We start from the raw sequence: 22,071 nt of genomic DNA, 5'->3' as shown, positions 1-22,071 counted from the left end.
ACTGGCTCCTCTCTCCAGCTCCTTCATCAGTGGCATTGTTGTTTGGGTCATCTTTCATTTAGTATTTTAGACAAGCTTTTTCCTTTATTAGTTCGAGATTGTCTGTTAGAATTTCCCATCTTTACCTTCACCTACTCCACTACACACTCCACTTCACCTACCTCCACTTCACCACACACTCCACTTCACCTAACCCACTATCACCTCCACTACACCTACTACCACATTTTCTTCTATATATAGATTGTATAGGAATTGTAATTTATCAATCTTGTAAGATATCAATCAATCAATAATACATAATTTCTTACATGGTATCAGAGCAGGTTTAGAACCTAATATTTTTCGCTTCCCCGGCGGGCGGCAATCTCGCCTTGGCCGCCCGCTGGACAAACCCAAATTTTCCTAATTTCTTCTTCAATGGCAGTGACGAAGAGTTCGAAACCGATCTTTCTCAAATTTTCACTTCTCTGCTTTCTCTCTATCCTCTCTTCGGCACTCGCGATCACGCCCTGGACTGGGTGAAGATTCCAACTCCAGGTCTTGGTGGTCCGGCCGCATCTGGGGCCGCCACGGTTGCCGCTCCACCGTGTCTTCGTCTCCCCCTTCCTCCGCTGCCTCCAAACCGCCTCCCAAGTCATCGGCGGCGCCGGCGATTGGTGGAGCTTTGAAGCCAAAATGGCGTCAAGTCTTCTCCATCTTCTTCCATAAGTTTAGAGAGTTTGGTCTACTTTTGAGAGAGAGAGAGAGGACCTTTTTTTTTTTTTTTCAGACACAACCCACAAAGATTCAAGCTTTTTTAGAAACCTCAAAAACAAACAGTGATGTTTGTGGTGTGGGTTTGTGTCTCTAGTTGAGTTCTGAACAAGAAGAGACACTTCTGAAATAAAAAAAAAAAACAGAGGGCTCAGATCAAATATTTTGAGCGAGAGAGAGAGAGAGAGTTGGGTGATGGCGTGTTTGGTTTGCTTTTGCTTTTCTTTTTGGGATGTTTTTGCTTTCATCTGAAGCACCTCTGTTTATCTCCACTCAAGGCCACCCTCATAAAATAAAATAACAACATATCACCACACTGCAGCAGCCGAGGGACCAGGTTCACACACACCCACGTTCTTTCCCACTTTTCTTTTCTTTTAATATGTATATATATTTTTATTATAATATCTTTCCACCAATATATTTCCACCATCCTCTAAAATAATATTTCTTTCCATCCTCCCACTTTGACCCATTCTTTGTATTATTATTATTCTTATTATTATTATTATTATTATTATTATTATTATTATTATATCTTTCAAAAAAAAAAAAAAAAAAAAAAAAACATTTTACACATTTGCACAACCGCCCATATTTTATTTCTCTCAGGGATCCACCCCGATCACAATTTTACATAAAAAAAAAAAAAAAAAAAAACCAAAAGACAACACCGAAAGCTTTGTTTTCTTTTCTGCAGACGGCCACCCACCGCCATCACTTCTTCGCCTATTCCGCCGGCCTTTTCTTCTTGCCTCCGTCCTGAGTGGCCCTTGACGGTGCTGCCTCCGTATTTTCCACGCCGCCGAGCACGTTCACTCCCCCATACTCCTCCACTGCAGCATATGGCGGCCCTCCAAATCGGAACATCACGGTGGCTTTCCGCTTCAGCTCCTTGTTTTCTGCCCTTAGCACGCTTATCTCTGCTCGCGCATCCTTATACATGCGTTGGAGCAGAGCCAGCTGGGAGTTTACATGCTGTACCTCATTTGTCCTACTCTGCAGCCGGTTCGACAAATTTGTGACCGCCGTCATGGTTTCCACGCATGACTTCAGAGTATACTGATTAGCCTCAATATCAGTTTGCATCGCCATTTTTTGCTCCACCGACCGCATCGGAAAGTTCAACGGAGCAAACTCCGGGGCGCTTGGTTGAGATTCCAGTGCCACCGCACCAGTTCTCTCTCTTGTTGACTCGTTGAGGTCGGGAAAGAGGGTGAGCAGCCCACGGGAAGACGATGAAGCCATTTTCTAGGCACCAGAGTGTTACACAGTATCTCTCTCAGAACTCTCTCTCAGAAAACAGAGTGTTACAGAATCTCTCTCCAAAATCTCTCTCAGAATATCTCTCGTAGGTTTTTTTGCCTCAGCCTCAGCCTCAGCCCCCCGAAAACTCAAGGAGGAGAGAAACTAACCAACTTGAGTTTGGAGAGAGTAACAAAACAAGAAAATACATAAAAATAAAATAAAGATAGGAGACACTGTATGGTCGTGTCAGACCGTTGGTGAAAACACTGAAAGGTGGTGCCATAACGTGGTAGAGGACACTGGATGGTGGTGTCATAACGTTGTAGAGGACACTGTATGGTGGTGTCATAACCATGTAGAGGACACTGGATGGTGGTGTCATAACGGTGTAGAGAACACTGTATGGGGGTGTCATAACGTTGTAGAGGACACTGGATGGCGGTGTCAGACCGATGTAGAAGACAGTTTATGGGGTCATGTCGGACCGTTGTAGAAGACAGTTCATGTTGTGACAGTTGTTGTGACAGTTTACAAAGTCTTGTCGGACCCATGAAGGAGCTAACCGGAATCAATGTCGGGACAGTTTACAGAGTCTTGTCGGACCTTATAGAAACTAACCGGAATCAATGTCGGGACAGTTTACAGAGTCTTGTCGGACCCTTGTAGAAACTAACCGGAATCTATGTCGGGACAGTTTACAGAGTCTTGTCGGACCCTTGTAGAAACTAACCGGAATCTATGTCGGGACAGTTTACAGAGTCTTGTCGGACCCATAAAGGAGCTAACCGGAATCAATGTCGGGACAGTTTACAGGGTCCGACAAGACTCTGTAAACTGTCCCGACATTGATTCCGGTTAGCTCCTTTATGGGTCCGACAAGACTCTGTAAACTGTCCCGACATAGATTCCGGTTAGTTTCTACAAGGGTCCGACAAGACTCTGTAAACTGTCCCGACATAGATTCCGGTTAGTTTCTACAAGGGTCCGACAAGACTCTGTAAACTGTCCCGACATTGATTCCGGTTAGTTTCTATAAGGGTCCGACAAGACTCTGTAAACTGTCCCGACATTGATTCCGGTTAGCTCCTTCATGGGTCCGACAAGACTTTGTAAACTGTCACAACATGAACTGTCTTCTACAACGGTCCGACATGACCCCATAAACTGTCTTCTACATCGGTCTGACACCGCCATCCAGTGTCCTCTACAACGTTATGACACCCCCATACAGTGTTCTCTACACCGTTATGACACCACCATCCAGTGTCCTCTACATGGTTATGACACCACCATACAGTGTCCTCTACAACGTTATGACACCACCATCCAGTGTCCTCTACCACGTTATGGCACCACCTTTCAGTGTCTTCACCAACGGTCTGACACGACCATACAGTGTCTCCTATCTTTATTTTATTTTTATGTATTTTCTTGTTTTGTTACTCTCTCCAAACTCAAGTTGGTTAGTTTCTCTCCTCCTTGAGTTTGCGGGGGGCTGTTAGAATTTCCCATCTTTACCTTCACCTACTCCACTACACACTCCACTTCACCTACCTCCACTTCACCACACACTCCACTTCACCTAACCCACTATCACCTCCACTACACCTACTACCACATTTTCTTCTATATATAGATTGTATAGGAATTGTAATTTATCAATCTTGTAAGATATCAATCAATCAATAATACATAATATATAGATTGTATAGGAATTGTAATTTATCAATCTTGTAAGATATCAATCAATCAATAATACATAATTTCTTACATTGTCCTAGGAATAATTTTGTTTGTGATGCTTGCGAACTTGCTAAGCATAATAAAAGAAGTATTTTTCCTTTCATGCTTATTCATACCGATGTATGGGGGCCTTCTCTTATGGTTTCTACTTCTGGGTATCGGCGGTTTGTTACTTTTATTGATTGTTATTCTCGTGTGACTTGGATTTACTTACTTCGAACTAAAAGTAAAGTTTTCTCTTGTTTTCAAATTTTTCATCAAATGGTGACCAATCTTTTTAATGCCACTCTAAAAATTCTTCGGAGTGATAATGGGACTGTGTATGTTGATGGCACTTTTTGGGCCTACCTTGAGGAGCATGATATTCTTTACCAAACTAGTTGTGTTGACACTTATGAACAGAATGGAGTTGCTGAAAGCAAGAACGGTCATCTTTTTGACGTTGCTCGCTCCCTCTTGTTTACCATGCATGATCCTAAGTCTTTTTGGGGTGATGCCGTCCTTATTGCTGCTTACCTTATCAATCGCATGCCTTCTAGTATTCTGTAGTTCCAAATTCCTCTTGAGCTTCTTTGTGTGACTTATTCTACCTTGTCTCTTCCTCCTCAAGTCTTTGTGTGTGTCTGTTTCGTTTATCTGTAATCTTGTGCTCATGGGAAACTTGATCCTAAGGCTGTTTGGTGTGTTTTTATTGGCTATTCTGCTACTCAGAAGGGTTACAAATGTTATGATCCTCACACTCGTAAAGTGTATGTTAGTATGGATGTCACCTTCCATGAATCTGAGTCATTTTTTATGTCTTCTCTGCTATCTCCTTAGGGGGAGCGTGTCCCGAATGAGAATGCGGATGAGTCCTATCAGCAGTCATATCAGCATGAGTTATCTTTTTTTCTTCCTAGTCGGAAGATTGTTATTTGTGGTGAGGAGGAGCCTAATAGTTCACATGATGTGGAGCCTAACATTGGTGGCCGTTTGGACAGAGCTGAGCTTAAGACTTATTCACGGCGTCAGAAAGAGTAGACTTTGCTTGTGCCACCAGGTCATTGATCATCCCTTATACCAGCTCTACATCCTGTTTCAATTGATCCTACAAGTAATGATTCTCAATCTATTTCTCCACTGGTAGTTAATAGTCCTATTGCTGATAATTTAAGTCTCCTTATTGCTCTTAGAAAGGGGGTTAGGGCTTGTGCCCAACACCCCATTTCTAAATTTGTGTCATATGATTCATTGTCTCCTACATATCATGCTTGTGTGTCATCTTTGTCTTCTGTGTGCATCCCACAGGGTTGGAAAGAAGCTATTAATGATCCTAAGTGGAAAGTAGACATGGTAGAGGAGATATAAGCTCTAAGCAAGAATAACACTTGGGAGCTAGTTCCCCTTCCTAGTAGAAAAAGACCAGTTGGATATAAGTGGGTGTTGACAATTAAGCATAACGCAGATGGGACAATTGAACGGTACAAAGCACGACTAGTGGCCAAAGGATTTACCTAGACATATGGAATTGATTATCAAGAAACCTTTGCTCCTGTAGCAAAGATGAATTCCATTCGAGCTCTTCTTTCATGTGCTACTAATTTGGGATGACCTTTACAACAATCGGATGTGAAGAATGCATTTCTTCATGGTGATTTAGAGGAGGAGGTGTATATGGATATACCACCAGGATTCTTATCTCAGTCTATAGTTGGCAAAGTTTGCAGGTTGAATAAGGCTTTATATGGCTTGAAACAGTCTCCTCGAACTTGGTTTGACAAATTTTTAAAGGCTATGTTGAGATTTGGGTATAAGCAAAGCAATGCAGATCACACTATGTTTGTCAGACACAATGCAAATAAGATAACTGTGCTTATGGTATATGTGGATGACATAGTTGTGACAGACACATCTTAAGATGCAATTGGCCAAGGAATTTGAGATCAAAGGCCTCGGCGCATTGAGATACTTTCTTGGAATTGAAGTTGCCAAATCTGACAAACGCATCTTTATTTCTCAAAGGAAGTACATTTTAGATCTTCTTGGGGAAATTGGCATGTTGGGCTGCAAACCAGCTAATTCGCCCATTGAGGCTAATTATCATCTTTGTAATGGTACTGGTAAACTTGTGGAGAAGGACAGGTACCAGAGACTTGTGGGAAGACTGATTTATCTATCCAACACTCGGCGGTCGAGATAGTGAGTCAATTTATGCACAAGCCTTGTGCCACTCATTTGGATGATGTGCATCACATTTTGAGGTAACTTAAATCAGCCCCAGGCAAAGGGATTTTGTTTGCTAATCATGGTCACTTAAGGCTAGAAGTATTCACAGATGCGGATTGGGCAGGCTCTATAGATGACAGAGTATCTACCTCTGATTACTGTGCTTTTGTGGGGGGAAATCTAGTCATCTGGTTTAGTAAAAAGCGGGGAGTGGTATCTAGGTCTAGTGCAGAAGCAAAATATAGAGCTATGGCACATGGTACATGTGAACTTACATGGCTTCAGTCCTTGTTGGGTAATATCGAAATCATTGGTGGTGAGCCCATGACATTGTATTGTGACAACAAAGCAACCATCAGTATTGCTCACCATCCTGTTCAGCATAATAGGACTAAGCATTTTGAAATCGATAGACATTTCATTAAGGAGAAACTAAATAAGGTTTTGATATGTATGCATTATGTGAAGTCCGAAGATCAATTGGGTAATATATTTACTAAAGGTCTTAGTCATAAGGTCTTTCACCCTATTTGTTGCAAGTTGGGCCTGAGAGATATATTTGCACCAACTTGAGGGGGAGTGTTAAGTGTTATGTGAGGGTAGTTTGGTACTTATAGTGTTCATTAGTATAAATATATGTGCTTATGATGTAAAACCTTGTGATTGAATAATAATATTTTGACAGTTGTTTCTCTCTTTCTCTCTCACTCTTCTTCTTCTTCTTCCTCTCTAAAGTTAACAGTAACACTTATAACCCTTTTGCGTAGGATAGTAATCCAGAAAGACACACTTCAGAGAGCGGGGATCAAACTTACCACGAGAAGGAGCATGATTGTGGACAAAATAGACACAACCAAAGACTTTGGTAGGGGGGGAATAGAGAACACAGACTCAAAATCTAAAAGAACTTGGAGAGGAGATTTTTTGTGCGACACCTAGGTTGGAAGATGGTTGATGAGGTAGGCAGTAGTGAGAACGGCGTCCCCCCAGTAAGACTGAGGCATATGCATAGAAAAAGACATGCAACGAGCCACGTCAAGAAGATGATGATTCTTGTGTTCCGCAACTCCATTTTGTTGAGGGGTGTTGGTGCAAGAAGTCTGATGAATAATGCCATGGGTGGAAAAATAGCTCACTAGACCGGAATCAATATACTCACCCCCATTATCTGAACATAATATTTTGACAACTGCTCCAAATTGAGTACAAATCATTTGATGGAAGTTACGAAACACAGAAAAAATTTCATTTTTGTTTTTCATAAGATATACCCAAGTAGCACGAGAAAAAACATCAATAAAAGTAACAAACCATCTATGATATTTTAAAGACACAACACGAGATGGACTCCAAACATCAGAATGAATTAAGGAAAAAGGTACTAAATTTTTATTAAAACTTGGCGTAAAAGAAGCTCTGTGTTGTTTCCCAAGTTGACAAGACTCACAATGAAACTCAGAGATATTATTGTTTGTAAAAACAGAGGGAAATAAATGCTTAAGTAATAGAAACAATAGGTGCCCAAGACACTGATGCCACAGCCACAGGTCTTCCTTGGTGGTTGGAAACTTGATGGAATGATGGGCCAACTTGATGGGAGGATGTGCTAGCTTGTCTGCCTGATCTAGGATATAGAGGCCATGTTCTACTCTACCACTGCCAATCATCTTCCTCGTGATAAGGTCTTGAAACAGATAATGATCAGGAAATAAAGTCTTACTACAGTTTTGGTTATGAGTAAGACGACTCAATGACAAAAGGTTAATAGAGAAATTGAGGACATGCAAAGCAGAAGATAATGGTAGAGAAAGAGTGGCATAGATTAAACCTTTCTCAGAAATAGAAAAAATAGTACCATTAACAATCCTAACTTTGTTCTGATCTAAAGAAGGCTTATATTTTGAGAACAGATCGAAAGACCCAGACATCTAATCTAAGACACCATAATTAATAATCTAAGGTAAAGACTGATGAGTTAGGAAAGCACTCGGAGAAGTGGCTAAGTTACTTGAATGGGCAAAATACAAAGGGGATGTACTTGATGGAGTAGTAGAATAATGACAATCCAACAGGTGGCGCAAAGCATCCTCTAACTCAAAAGAAGACATACCAGATATATCACCACTAGGAGGAGCAACTGAAAAGGCGTTAGGAGTATCTACTGCATTGGTATGATGTGCATGTGGATTAAACCCGTGCCCTCGAGACCGTCCGGAGCAACCCCCACGACTACCAGAATGGTCACCACGACCATTAGAAGGAATCCCATGAAGCTTCCAACAAGTCTCACAGGTATGTCTCGACTGGCCGCAATAATCACAGAACAGTGTATCCTTCTTTGAAGGACTAGGTGAAGTACAAGACAGACTAGTACCATCCCTAGGAGGAGCAGAAAGTAAGGTTGAGCGCTCTGTAGAGGTAGGTGGCAGCATAGCAAAACGACAACTCTCCTCATTCTGTACATAAGCAAAAGCCTCCTGAAGGGAAGAAAGAACATCCATACCAACGACACAACTCCTAATAGCATCAAAATCTATGTGGAGACCTTCCAAAAATTTGAAGACCCTTTCTTGTTCAATAAACTTTCGGTAACCCATTGAATCAGTTGTGCAAACAGCCTTATAATCCTGTAGATGATCAAGACGTTTCCAGCCATTGGTAAGGAAAGTAAAGTATTGAAGGACAGTTATCTCCCCATGTACTAATCGCTCAATAGAACGACGCAACTCAAATGTCTATGAGAAATTTTCTTTGCGTGAATACATGGTGGCAACAACTTTCCAAATATCCTGAGCAGTATCCATGGACAAGTACCCCTCACCAATATCAGGAACCATGGAATGAATAAACCATCCCATAATCAACGAATTTGTAGTCTCCCATTGGTCATAACCAGGATCAATGGTGCTCGGTGCTTTGAAGTTATGGCTCTGATACACCATGTTTGTTTGGGAGAAAACTAACTTAGGGAATGATGAGACAATCATCCGCTTTTATATTGATATTATGTAGCTTACAATGAAAGCCTCGAGGCATAGATAAGGAAAAAACATAATAAGGAAACTACAACGAATGACAGCTAAAATAGAATAAGTATAAAACAAAATATTATTCTAACAATTCTCATAATCTCCAGAATATCTACAATATCTATAGAATATTATCTAGAAAATATCTACAATATTCTCATAGGGACTACTAAAAAGTGAGTGAAAGGAGTGAAAGAAAGAAAGAACAAGATAGTGAGTTTAATTTCTCCGCCCTATTGAGTCAGTAATGCTGTATTATACTTGTATGCTAAAATATTTCACGACCTTTAAAGTTTATACCTGAAAACTAAGAAGCACAGACACTTCTAAGAAGGTAACGTATCCGTGTCGTGTCGGTGTCGGACACCGACGCTCTTTGGACACTCTTAAGACACGTGTCCGACACTCTTCAAAACGTGTCATATTTTTAAAGTTTTTTTAAAGACCCGGACACTCTTTGGACACTTGGAGGACACACATGTCAATCGCTTAAACACACGTGTCTATCGATTAGATACATGTGAAATTAATTATAAGTTTGAACAAAACAACTTAAGATACGATAATAAAACAAAACACATATAAATTTATAGTAATTAGTGTCATATTGCATTTTTTATTATCTTTGAATGATATATTTATATATATAACATATAATAAATATATAAAATTATATATTTTATGCGTGTCCCACACGTGTCATGTCCTGCATTTTTTGAAAATTAACGTGTCGGCGTGTCCATGTCTATGCTTCTTAGCCTGAAAATTCATACAAAATATAAAGGAACATTGTTCCCTATCAAGGATCAATGAAGATCATGTTGAGTCAGAATAACAAGAATGGGTTCATGGGATAAACTGATTTTTAGCATCAATATATGCATTACTAGATCATGTTGTGGAATTGCTGGATAATATCCATGATACTTTGTAAGCTGTACAATAGCAAAACTGTTTTATCACACTTGAAATGATGTTTTTTGGGTTGTGATCTGCCAGGTTTAAAAGAATATATCGGAGGAAATCCATCACTCATTTCTGAATCTTCGACCACATTTGTCCATTCAAAAATTTCCGATTTTTCTTCATCTAATAGTGAATATGAGGATTCAGAAGTTGCTGATGAGTTCTATGATGCAATTGCTGATGATTCATCGTCTGATGATGAAGATGGTGACAATGAAGAAGAAGCTGACAATAAGGTTTGTGTTCTTTCTGCTTTCTTTTTGTTGTAGATTGGATACTGTCAGTTTTTGATTAATGCATATTCATTAAGTGATGTTTATATTGAAGGCCTTTTGGTTTGAATCTATTTAATGTTCTTTATCAGGACAAAAAGATGAAGCTGAAAAACATCTCATGGGCTATTGTGGGCTTGGCTTTGAAGCGAACTTCAGGTCCCCTTCTCTTCATTAAACATTTTATAAAATTGCACATCAACCAGTTTTGCCACTTCTATTTTGTCACACTAGTTTATGTTATTTATACAAGTGTTTTTATTGACTGTTCTATTCATATTTATGTCACAAGCAAATATGCTGCAATAGATGGGAGTATTAATGCATAAACTCTCTTGATTTCTTATGTCCAACTTGACTGTTGACACTTGACAGCTTATGCATGGAATATAGGGAGTGGTCATTCTGGTAGTTTACTCAAACACATGCTTTATTTATCATTTCATCATTTACCTAATATGATTTCTTTGTAATTTTGAAAACAATTGAATTAATATACAATTGGGTATTCTCATGTGATTCTTGATCTTATGGTTGCCGTTTATAATTTTCTCAGATGATATTTCTGTGTTCCGGCTTATGTGCCATGCTTGTAACATAAAGCTTCAAGTATTAATGCATATGTCATTTCTTATCCCTTAGACTTAACCTGTTTATGGAACATTTTACTTATCCTTGGATACAGCTCCAGGTTTGAAAAAGGAATTGGATACAACTGTACCTCCGATCATTCTTGATCCAACCAACTATCATGGGTCCATGTGCCAAGGGAAGGATGAGACCGATACTAATTGTTGGACATCTCCAAGTGGTACAGGATTTATGATCAGAGGGAAGACATATCTGAAAGATAATTCGAAGGTGGGTATTTTTTTGTACTTCAGAATGATTGCATTTGTTTGAATGTAGTCCAGAGACGAATAAGTAGTTTCAATATATTGTCACTCTGAGATGCATTATCTTTTTCTTTTTTGAAAATTTCTCATATTTAGTTTCTATCATGGGCCCCAAAAGGCCTGCATTTCCCTGATGCATTCTTTTTCTTCGTCATTGCTATGCATAAGAGCATGACCAAATTTGAATTCTTGGGCATCTTGTTAAATGTGAAAAATCTTGAGATAGCCAATGATGCTATGATTATTTTTATAATATTTTACGACTTAGAAAAAAGGTTGTCTTATTTGGATTCCAGTAAATTTTACAGTTGGAAGTGCTTTTTTTTCTTTTTTTCTTCACTTTGAAGAATAAAGCTTCTGGGGATTTGGTCAAAAATCACTTTTGCTGAAATTGATAGCATTGTATCTGACCTTTTCAGGTTATGGGAGGAGATCCGCTTCTAAAGCTCATAGCAGTTGACTGGTTTAAAGTTGAAAATTGCATCAGTAAGGTTGCATTGCATCCCAGCTCTCTTGTTCAGGTAAGGGATAGATTTTCTAATTTCCAGTTTGCTCGTATGATAGGTGAGATTCTGGAATAATTTCTTCATATGCCATGTCATTCAAATACTGGTATCCATACTACTACAAACTTATTCCAATTTTCAGAAGAAGCCAAGTTTTGCTGATGTTGTAGGGTAATAAAATCGCAAATTCACATGGAGGGACTCCAAAACCCTATGACTTCTAAGGACAATATCTAACACCTTATATATGCATTTCTCTTCTTGTATTTCTTCCTTCTTTTTCAATTATTTCATTTATTTTGTTATTATCATCATTATTACTATTATTATTTTTTTTTTTTTGGAAACTTGAACTTGTAAATGAAACTGTAGATTTCAGTGTTTATTTTCTTTTGTGACTTTGAATATGGCGAAGACACTCTTGCTAATTTTTGTTCTACTCTGAGCAGAATTTGTTGTTTCTCTTCGAGGGGTAATTTCTATGAAAAGAGAAGTAGTTTATAACTGGTGATGATTAGATTGGCCTCTTTTTTCTTTTTATGGATTTTTTTAAAAATAAATTGGTTGTATAGAACAACCCCATGCAACTGAAGGAAAAGTTATCCCCTTCAAAGGGAGAGTGGAGTTTTGGAAGGACAAAATTAAAAAAAATAGTCTATAATGCTCTTAAGATGTGTTTGTTCATGATTATTTATTTATTTTTTAAATAAAAAAAAACTATATTATTCGATGTCTAATTATTATAATAAAATTGTTCTAGATGTACCTCAAATTCAAATAGTGTAATCTATACAAGTTTACCCCTATCATACCACATTCTTTTTCTTGTTTCACTATTATAAAGATCTGTGCTCCAAGTAACATCAGTTTGTTTCGACATAAATAACTTCCTTTTGGTTGAAACTTTTTGATAGGATTGACATGACAATTGGATTCACTAAAAGCTTAGATTTACAAGATAAAAGACAAAAAAGGATTTTTTTAGATCAAAGCTTGAGGGCTTGGTGCTGGTGTTCATGTCCTTATTAGGTGCATTTTTCTTTTTTCTTCCTTTCTTTATGCTTTACCAGAAGACTGAAACCCTTAATCAGTCACACTTGCTCTCTTCGTCTCTCATTCTGAACTTCGTGTGACACGCTTCACTTCTTTTGTTTTCTTCTCCTTTTTATTTCATTCATTTATTTAATGAGGTATATATGTCTTAGTATAAATGTAAATGGTCCCACTTTTAACACGTTGCTTTCTTCTTTTTTTTTTTTTTTTTTTTTTTTGCCCTTTCAATTTCTTGTTCTTGTCCTTTTTCTATCATTGTTGTCGCTATTATTATTAATTACTATTATTTTGACAAATATTTGTAACTATTATTTGACTCCTTTTTAACTTTATTTATCCAGAGAATTAATGTTATTTTTTAAGTGAATACCTCCCCCACTAAGCAAGAGGCCTAGAACCATTTTCTCCCCCTCCTTACGTTATTATATAGTAATTATAATAAATTAATACTTTATAATTTTGTGGTTGTATTATTTGATGTAAAGGTTTAATAATTATTGTTATATTTACTCTACACCAAAATTTATAGATATTTATCTAAGATTTGATACATTAAGAAAAGTGCTTAACTATCAAATTATCTATTAACCAGGAAATATTGGCATTATGTTAGCACCTATGAAAACAATTATTAAATGAAATTAATAAAATTAATTCATAACTTATTCGTAGAATAATAGATCAAATTCAATAAAAGTTTTGGCATTATTTTAATTTCTAAACTACCTTTAGTTCACATTAACTATAAAGTCCAATTCTAATATACTTTTCTTTAGTACCAAAGAATCTCCAAACTATAGTTTATTAATCTTGAAAGTATAGACACAAGTTTTCTTACATCATGAAAAATGGTCCAATTTGATTTGAGAAATCGTGTACTTCATTTGAGAAATCAAGTTTTGGATGGTTTTTGTTTGTATCTAACATTGTTTCTTCAATTCCAGTCAGAAGCTGGGAAAAAACTCCCATTCATTCTCATTCTAAATCTTGAGGTATGTATAAGTACGTCTTTTTTATTCTCCTTTTACTTAATTTGTGTTTAATGAGATTCTATGCATGTCCTATGAATTAATTTGTTTGGTTTTTACAATATGAAGTAGTAATCCTAATTTTTCATTTGATAACTCCCTAATTCATCTCCTTACAAAATTTAGCAGAGTTACAAAAAAAAAAAAGCCCACACTTGAGCTAGCGATTGTGTAGATAGATTTGCATATCTAAAGAACTGCACATGTTTTAGAAGACAGTTTGGCTCAAAAAATAGGACTAAGTATTTAAGTCAGTGAAAACTCAAATGGAGTCGTCAAATGATTTTGCAAGATGGAAACATTATTTTGTGCATTCTTGAGACGTTCAATATATCATAAAACTTCTCCTTATCAATTAATTTTTGAAACCTGATAGCATCAGATGGACAATTTGCTTGAAAATCCTGATAATAATCTAACTCTTGCTAAAAGACTATTAAGCTCTACATAGTACTGGGTAACTTTCATATCCCGTTGTTTCATTTCATGAACCTTTCGTAGTTCATAGACTTAAGCATCATTACCCACTTCTGAATAAGTCTGAGCAAACAACATTCCAAATCTGACATGCTGTATCAAGAAGTAAAAATCACGAGTAATATATGGTTGTGTAGAAGTAAATAACCATGACATAACCAATGAATTCTCTTAACGCCATTGACTATGCAAAGGGCCATCTGTTTCCGGCTCCATCATTTCCCTTGTAATATATCCAGTGAGGCCTCAAGCAGAAATCAATAAACCACAAGACCTTGATCAAGATAAGTATTTGTTGCCATCCAAATTAAAAGGACTAATTTGAAGAGGGGTTATCAGGAACAGTCCCAACCCAATTCAACACTAGTAACACTAGTACTCGTTTTTGACATGTCTACAAATCAGGGATAACACAACCACAATGTATATTCACAGAAAATAGCCAACAAAAAACAGTGAACCCAAAAAGCAACTTCACAGGCTAAACACACTTTGAGCAAGAATTAACCCAGAACTTGTACCAACCAATAGAGCTAGGCATAGATCAGAAATAGAGCCAAAGACATACTACCAAGCGAAAACAACCTACCAAAAACCCTTAGAGAAGTGTACTGATACCAAAACACATGGGCGTCAATCGAAACCATTAGAAAAGCCTCTAGACTCCTGAAGTTAAAGTCGACACGTAAGGTAGAGGTGGGTGTAAGATTTCCGAATGATTTTTGTATATTCAATTGTAATTGTGATGCAAAGAGTACAACATCTTATATAGAACTCTAACCCTAAGACTAAAAAGGAAATGCGAATAATGCTAAATTACACGGAATATTTACACAATCTCAAATATGTGCAATATATACACTAATATATTCTGTGTGATGTGATCAATCCTCCAAAAAACTCTCCAGCAGGTAAATTGAAAAAAGATGCAAAAATCCCCCAAAAAAAAAAAAAACCTACCAGTGGCTTCAAAAAATTCCATAAAAAATACATGATACCTAGATGAGAAAGTGAATCCAATGGTATAAGCTGGAATCAATGACGTCAAGTTCGTGCTAATGTCAGCATGGCGTCAGGATGATGTCTACCTCAGCCCTCTGTTGCTGACTTTAGCAGTACAATTGGCTCTGATATATATATATATATATATGAAGTTTTAGTGCATATGAAGATGATTAGACTCAATCAGAGGCTCGGATACCAAGTTGCAAGTAGAAAAGAAAAGATGGGAAAAAGAACGTAATACAAAAATAGGGTTTTAGAATGAGTTACACTCACTCATCCCTCGACCTATGTATTTATATTAAATAGTCTGAGAAATTACAGGAATACCTTTAATGAAATAACATAAAGTCTACATCCTCTTTAGTGCCATTTGATAGAATTGAATACTGTAAATTAAGCACTGAAAATCGAATGCTGAATTTTTAATATGAAAAACTGTTTGATATGTACTATAATTTAAGCATTAAAACTTGAGGTGTGATTTATTTATTTTCAATTTTCTCTTCCACTCTCCATATTGTTGGTGGAGTGGTGGTGATAGTTGTGGTAGTGGTTGTGTTTTAGTGGGGTAGACGTGGCAAAGGGGGTGGTCGTGTATTGGTGATAGCGGCAGTGGTGGTTGCGTAGTTAAAACTGTAGCATAATAGTTGTGAGTGAGAGAGAGAGAGAGAGAGAGATTACTGGAAGAGGAGGCACAAAACCTAATTAGGTTTGTTACCTCACTAAGCACTTGTATTTATAATAATAAGAGAATAAGTACAATGACACTAATACCCTCAAGTACATAACTTAACACTCACCCTCAAGTTGGTGCATAAATGTCCCGCATACCCAACTTGCATACAATAGGATGAAACATATTACTCCCCAACCCCTTGGTAAACACATCACCTAACTGATTTTTGGATGTGACAAAAAATAAACAATGTGACAAAAAATAAACAAATGATGCCACTAGATACTCTCCGTAATAAAATGTTGATCAATCTCGATGTGCTTAGTACTATCCTACTGAACTGGATTATGAGCACTGTTAATAGCGGCCTTATTATCACAATACAGTCACATAGGATCATCACTCAACAACCCGAGATCAGACAGTAAAATTTTAAGCCACATCAACTCACAAATGCCACGTGCCATGGCACAATACTTCGCTTCCGCACTCGATCTAGCTACAATTGACTGCTTCTTACTCTGCCAAGTTACCAAATTCCCCCTTACAAATGTACAATAGCCAGTGGTAGACCTTCTATCTTCAATAGTGTTAGAATAGAAAATAATATTTGTTATATTGTATTCTTATTTGATTTAATTTCCCTTGATTGATGTAATGGGTTGGCCCATAATTTATACCTAATGGCACTCCTGTAATTACATATTATTATCAATATAAAAGGGGATGGGGTCTCATTCATTCCCTATCTCTTTCTCTTCTCTAAACTTACATAGTATCAAAGCCATACCTAAGCTCTCTCTTCCTCTTCCCTACCCATCCCACACAACTGTTCCTGTTTGCCTCCCTAGTGCTCCAAAAAAACTTGTAACTCACCCAGCCAAACCGACAGCCCCTCTGCCCCACCAGAGCTGACAACCCCATTACACCACACCATCAATGCCGACAGCCTCCCTACAGCTCACCACCAGCGCCGAGAGCCCTTCCTTCTTCTTCTCTTCCCCTCGGCAGGCTTCTCCAGGTCCTGCCGAGGGCCTTCCTCCCCCAGTCTATTGCTAGAGAAGGCAGCCCAAGGGTTGGATTGTAGCAAAAACAACCAAAAGGTAGAAATTGAAAAATAGGCCTGTTTTTCCAAGAAATAAAGCAAAATTGGAAAAACTAGGCACCCAAGACCAAAAAATTTTGAAAATTTTTCTGAGAACTCCTCTACCCTAGTGAATCATGGTAGGGATTTTTTTTTTTTTTTTTTTTAACATTATGCAACAGGAATGGAACAAGAACAGAAGGAGTAAAAAAATAAAGGGAAAAAAAAAAATAAAAGAACAAAAAATCAAAACCTGCTCTGATATCAAGTTAAAACTGTAGCATAATAGTTGAGAGAAATTGTAGCATAATAATTGAGAGAGAGAGAGAGAGATTTGCTGGAAGAGGAGGCACAAAACCTAATTAGGTTTCTTACCTCACTAAACACTTGTATTTATAATAATAAGAGAATAAGTACAATAACACTAATACCCTCAAGTACATAACTTAACATGCGTGATGGTAGGATGGTGGTGGCAGACCAGTGGCAAGGTACGAGTGATGTTGGTGGCAATGGTGGTTGTGTGATGATGGGATGGTGGTGGCTGCAGATCAGTGGTAGTGGTGGTAGGGTATGGGTAATGTTGGTGGTGGTGGCAAAGTGGTGTTGGTGGCAACGAGATGGTGCTGATGGTGATAGTGGGGTAGTGGTGGTATAAATTGTAATTATTAAACACACTTGATTCATTTTCCATTGAAGTGTATTTGTAAAGTGTCAGGGTAGTTATGTAATTTGTGTCTTCCTATTATTATTATAAATAGTTGTGTGTAAGGGGTGAACCCTAAGTTTTTGTTCAATATTATTTTAGCAGCCGCTCTCTCTCTCTCTCTCTCTCGTTGTTTAACTTCTTTTATGCATTCAACATGGTATTCGAGCAACATATTCCTCCTTTCGAAATTTAATGGGTTTATACCCTATAATTTTCTTTTAATTTTTTGCTCATTGCTTGATTTGTGTTTTAATTTTTTCAAATTTTCATCAAAACTGGGTGATTTTTGGAAAGTCTTTACTTGAGCTCCTTTTGGCTAGATTTTTCCCTCCCCCTCTCTTCCTTGGGAGCCAAGTGGAACCCTATAGGGGTTTGCTGTCCATGTTTTGAGATTTTTTGGTACTTAATTTGAATTTTTCTAAGTTTTGAATGGTCTGCTTTGGTTTTCTTGCTTCAAGTTGATCTGGTTCCTTTGTTCTGGGGTAATCTTCCACTGTTTCAGCCTCTGAAGGTGAGTTGCTGTGTTGGTTGGGTGTTTTCTAGATTTGTTTGATATCCAACTTGTGTTTTTGCACCTTCTTTCTCTTATCACATGGCTGAAAGCGAGGATCAGGCATCTAAGGGCAAGGAGGAGAGTGGGCTGAGTCGTGGTATGACTCTTGGTGATAGTCCTCTCTAAATTAGCCTTGTCAAGCTTAATGGTACCAATTACTTGATTTGGTCCCGTTCCTGTAGTCTTTCTATCGCCACCCGTTGTTTGACTGGCTGTATTACCTATAGCATCAAGCAACTTGATGCAGATGAAGCTTTCTCCATTCAATGGATTTCTGAGAATGCTTTAATTATGACCTGGCTGATCAACTCTATGGAGCCTACCATTAGTCGGACTTTTCTCTTATTGGATTCTACTCACAAGATTTGGACAGCTACAGCTTAGATGTATTCTCAAAAGGGTAATGATGCAGAGGCCCATGAGTTGAGAAAGAAGATTAGGGGCTTGGATCAGAAGGATCATTCTCTTGCGGTATACTATGCTGAGTTGAGTGGCTTGGGGCAGGAACTTGATTACTACAAGAGTTACCAAGCTATTTGTTCCAAGGATGCCATTATGTTTCAGCAGTCCGTGGAGAAAGAGCGTATTTATGACTTTCTTGCTGGCCTGAATTTGGAGTATGATCAGATTCGTGTTCAAGTGTTGGGCCGCTCTCCGTTTCCCACCTTGCACGAGGCTTATGCTCTTGTTCAGCAGGAGGAGAGTCGACGTAGTACTATGGTGCATACCCCTATCCAAGATTGGCCTACGTTGGTTGCAGCTCCTAAGTCATGCGATACTCAGCTTAGTTAACCACAGGTTGGTAGTAAGGGCTCCTTGGTTGATCGAGATCGGTTGAAGTATGATTATTATGGAAGAGACAAACATGATAGGGACCACTGTTGGAAGTTGCATGGTTCTCCTACTCGAGGCCGTGGTCGTGGTAGAAGTGTTCGTTCTCAAGCTCATGTTTCCTAGATTACTGCTAGTGCCCCCGGTGGTATTGGTCCTATTACCCAGGATGAGCTCCACACTCTCAGACGTTTCGGCTTGATTCTTCATCTACCTTAGCTCCTTCTTCCTCTGCTTCTTCCAACTTTGCCCACACAGGTATTTCTGCTAGTGCACTTAGTACATCTTCGTTGTCTCCTTGGATTGTTAATTTCGGTGCTATTAATCACATGACAAGTGCCTCTAGTCTTTTCTATTCTTATTCTCGATGTTCTAGGTGAGATAAGGTTAGGATGACCGATGGCACTTTGTCCTCTATCTCCAGCCGGGGTTCAGTTCATTATTCCTCTTTACTTTCTCTTTCATCTATTCTTCATGTCCCTAACTTTTTCACTAACTTACTTTCTGTTAGTAGCCTTACTACTACTCTTAATTGCTCTGTAACCTTTTTTTCCTACTCATTATGTCTTTCCAAAACTAGCTACAGAAAAAATGATTGGTAGTGGTAAAGCACAAGGTGGACTATACTCTCTAGATGTTGTTCCTCTTGCATTATCTTTGTCCTGTCAGGCTCTTCAATGCATTACCAGCTCCTCTCTTCATCTCCTTCATCAATGGCATTGTCGTTTGGGTCATCCGTTCTTTAGTATTTTAGAGAAGCTTTTTCCTTCATCTGTTCGAGATTGTCCTAGGAATAATTTTGTTTGTGATGCTTGTGAGCTTGCTAAGCATAAACATACTTGTTATCCTTCAATTAATAAAAGAAGTAATTTTCTTTTTATACTTATTCGTACCGATGTTTGGGGGGGGGGGGGGAGAGGGCCTGCCCCTATGGTTTCTACTTCTAGTTATCGGTGGTTTGTTACTTTTATTGATTGTTATTCTTGTGTGACTTGGGTTTATTTATTTCAAACTAAAAATGAGGTTTTCTTGTGCTTCCAAATTTTTCATAAAATATTGTCCAATCTCTTTCATGTTACCATCAAAATTCTTCAGAGTGATAATGGGACTGAGTATGTTGATAGAGCTTTCTGAGCATACCTTGAGGAGCATGGCATTCTTTATCAGACTAGTTGTGTTGGCACTCCTGAGCATAATAGAGTCGTTAAACGCAAGAATGGCCAGTTCCTTGAAGTTGCTCGCTCCCTTTTATTTACCATGAAAGTTTCTAAGTCTTTTGGGGGGGATGTTGTTCTTAACATTGCTTACCTTATTAACCGTATGCCCTCTAGTATCCTCCACTTCCAAATTTCTCTTGAACTTCTTCCTGTGACTTATCCCACTGCTTCTCTTCCTCTTCGGGTTTTTGGGAGTGTCTGTTTTGTTCATCTACAATCTCCTACTCGTGGGAAGCTTGATCCGAAGGCTATCCGTTGTGTCTTTATTGGCTATTATGCTACTCAAAAGAGTTACAATTGCTATAACCCTCACACTCGTAAGGTGTATGTTAGTATGGATGTCACCTTTTGTGAATTTGATTCTTTTTTTATTTGTCCACCGCTATCTCCTCGGCGGGAGAGTATTACAGATGAGATTGCGGATGAGGCAATGTTATATCAGCATGAGTTGTCCTTTTTCCTTCCTACTCAACGGGCTGTTATTTGTGGTGAGGTGGTGCCTAAGAGTTCTATTGATGAAGAACCTGACATCGGACCGGGTTGATCTTAAGACTTATTCCTAGCATCAAAAAGAGTAGATTTCTTTTGCACCACCAAGTTAATCATCATCCCTCATGCTAGTTCTACATCTAATTTCCACTGAATCTACAGGTAATGATCCTCGGCCTAATTTTTCACCAGTTGTTGATAGTCCTATTGTTGATGATTTGAGTCTCCTTATTGCTCTTAGAAAGGGGATTAGAGCATGAACAACAACTCATTTCTAAATTTGTGTCGTATGATTCATTGTTTTTTACATATCAAGCCTTTTTTTTGTCTCTGTCTTCTGTGTATCCCATAGTGTTGGAAAGAAGCCATTAGTGATCCTAAGTGGAAAGTAGCTATGGTAGAAGAGTTGCAAGCTCTGAACAAGAATAACACTTGGGAGTTGGTTTCTCTTCCTAATGGAAAAAAAAAATCAATAGGGTGTAAGTGGGTGTTCATGATTAGGCAAGAAACAGATGGGATGATTGAATGGCACAAAACAAGACTAGTGGCTAAGGGATTTACCCAAACATATGGAATTGACTATCAAGAAACTTTTGCCTTTGTAACGAAGATGAATTCCATTCGAGCTATTCTTTTATGTGCTACTAACTTGGGATGGCCTTTACAACAACTAGATATGAAGAATGCCTTTCTTCATGGTGAGTTGGAGGAGGAGGTATATATGGATGTACCTCCAGGATTCTCATCTCAGTCTACAGTTGGAAAAGTTTGTAGGTTGAAGAAGGCTTTATATGGTTTGAAACAATCTTCTCGAGTCTGGTTTGGCAGATTTCTAAAAGCTATGTTGGGGTTTGGGTATAAACAAAGCAATATAGATCACACCATGTTTGTCAAACGCAATGCAAATAAGATAATAGTGCTTATTGTATATGTGGATGACATAGTTATAACAAGTAATGATAAGGAGAAAGTGACACATCCCAAGATGCAGTTAGCCAAGGAATTTGAGATCAAAGACCTTGGCCCGTAGAGGTACTACTTTCTTCGGATTGAAGTTGCCAGGTCTAACAAAAGCGTCTTTATTTCTTGAAGGAAGTACATTCTAGATTCTCTTGAGAAAACTGGCATGTTGGGCTACAAACTAGTTGATTCGTTGATTGAGACTAATCATCATATTTGCAGTGGTGTTGGTGATCTTGTGGAGAAGGATATTATTTTTAGCAAGGAAAAATTAGAGGTATGAGTGGTATCTCATCCCCTTTTATATTAAATCATCATCATAATTACAGAAGTGCCATAAGGCATAAAATAAGAATATACTAAATATT

At 38.1% G+C, this 22,071-nt stretch overlaps 1 protein-coding gene across 5 annotated transcripts in view; it reads left to right on the top strand.

Annotated features, from left to right (window-relative positions):
* LOC114279999 (protein ENHANCED DISEASE RESISTANCE 2) overlaps positions 1 to 22,071 on the top strand; it is a 110,763-nt gene that overhangs the window by 73,420 nt on the left and 15,272 nt on the right. For 3 of the 5 annotated variants that reach the window (XM_028222314.2, XM_028222316.2, XM_028222317.2), the window contains exons 14-18: positions 9,981 to 10,183; positions 10,312 to 10,378; positions 10,905 to 11,080; positions 11,535 to 11,636; positions 13,619 to 13,666. In XM_028222314.2, coding sequence (XP_028078115.1) covers positions 9,981 to 10,183; positions 10,312 to 10,378; positions 10,905 to 11,080; positions 11,535 to 11,636; positions 13,619 to 13,666 — 596 coding nt within the window. The remainder of the gene's footprint in view (positions 1 to 9,980; positions 10,184 to 10,311; positions 10,379 to 10,904; positions 11,081 to 11,534; positions 11,637 to 13,618; positions 13,667 to 22,071) is intronic. The other 2 variants (XM_082925114.1, XM_028222315.2) reach the window with 1 other exon arrangement.

This window comes from Camellia sinensis, chromosome 4 (assembly GCF_055761805.1).
Source record: "Camellia sinensis isolate YWXY chromosome 4, ASM5576180v1, whole genome shotgun sequence".
NCBI lineage: Eukaryota > Viridiplantae > Streptophyta > Magnoliopsida > Ericales > Theaceae > Camellia > Camellia sinensis.
Note: the sequence above shows the minus strand (reverse complement) of the source record. Positions and strands in the feature narration are given on the sequence as shown.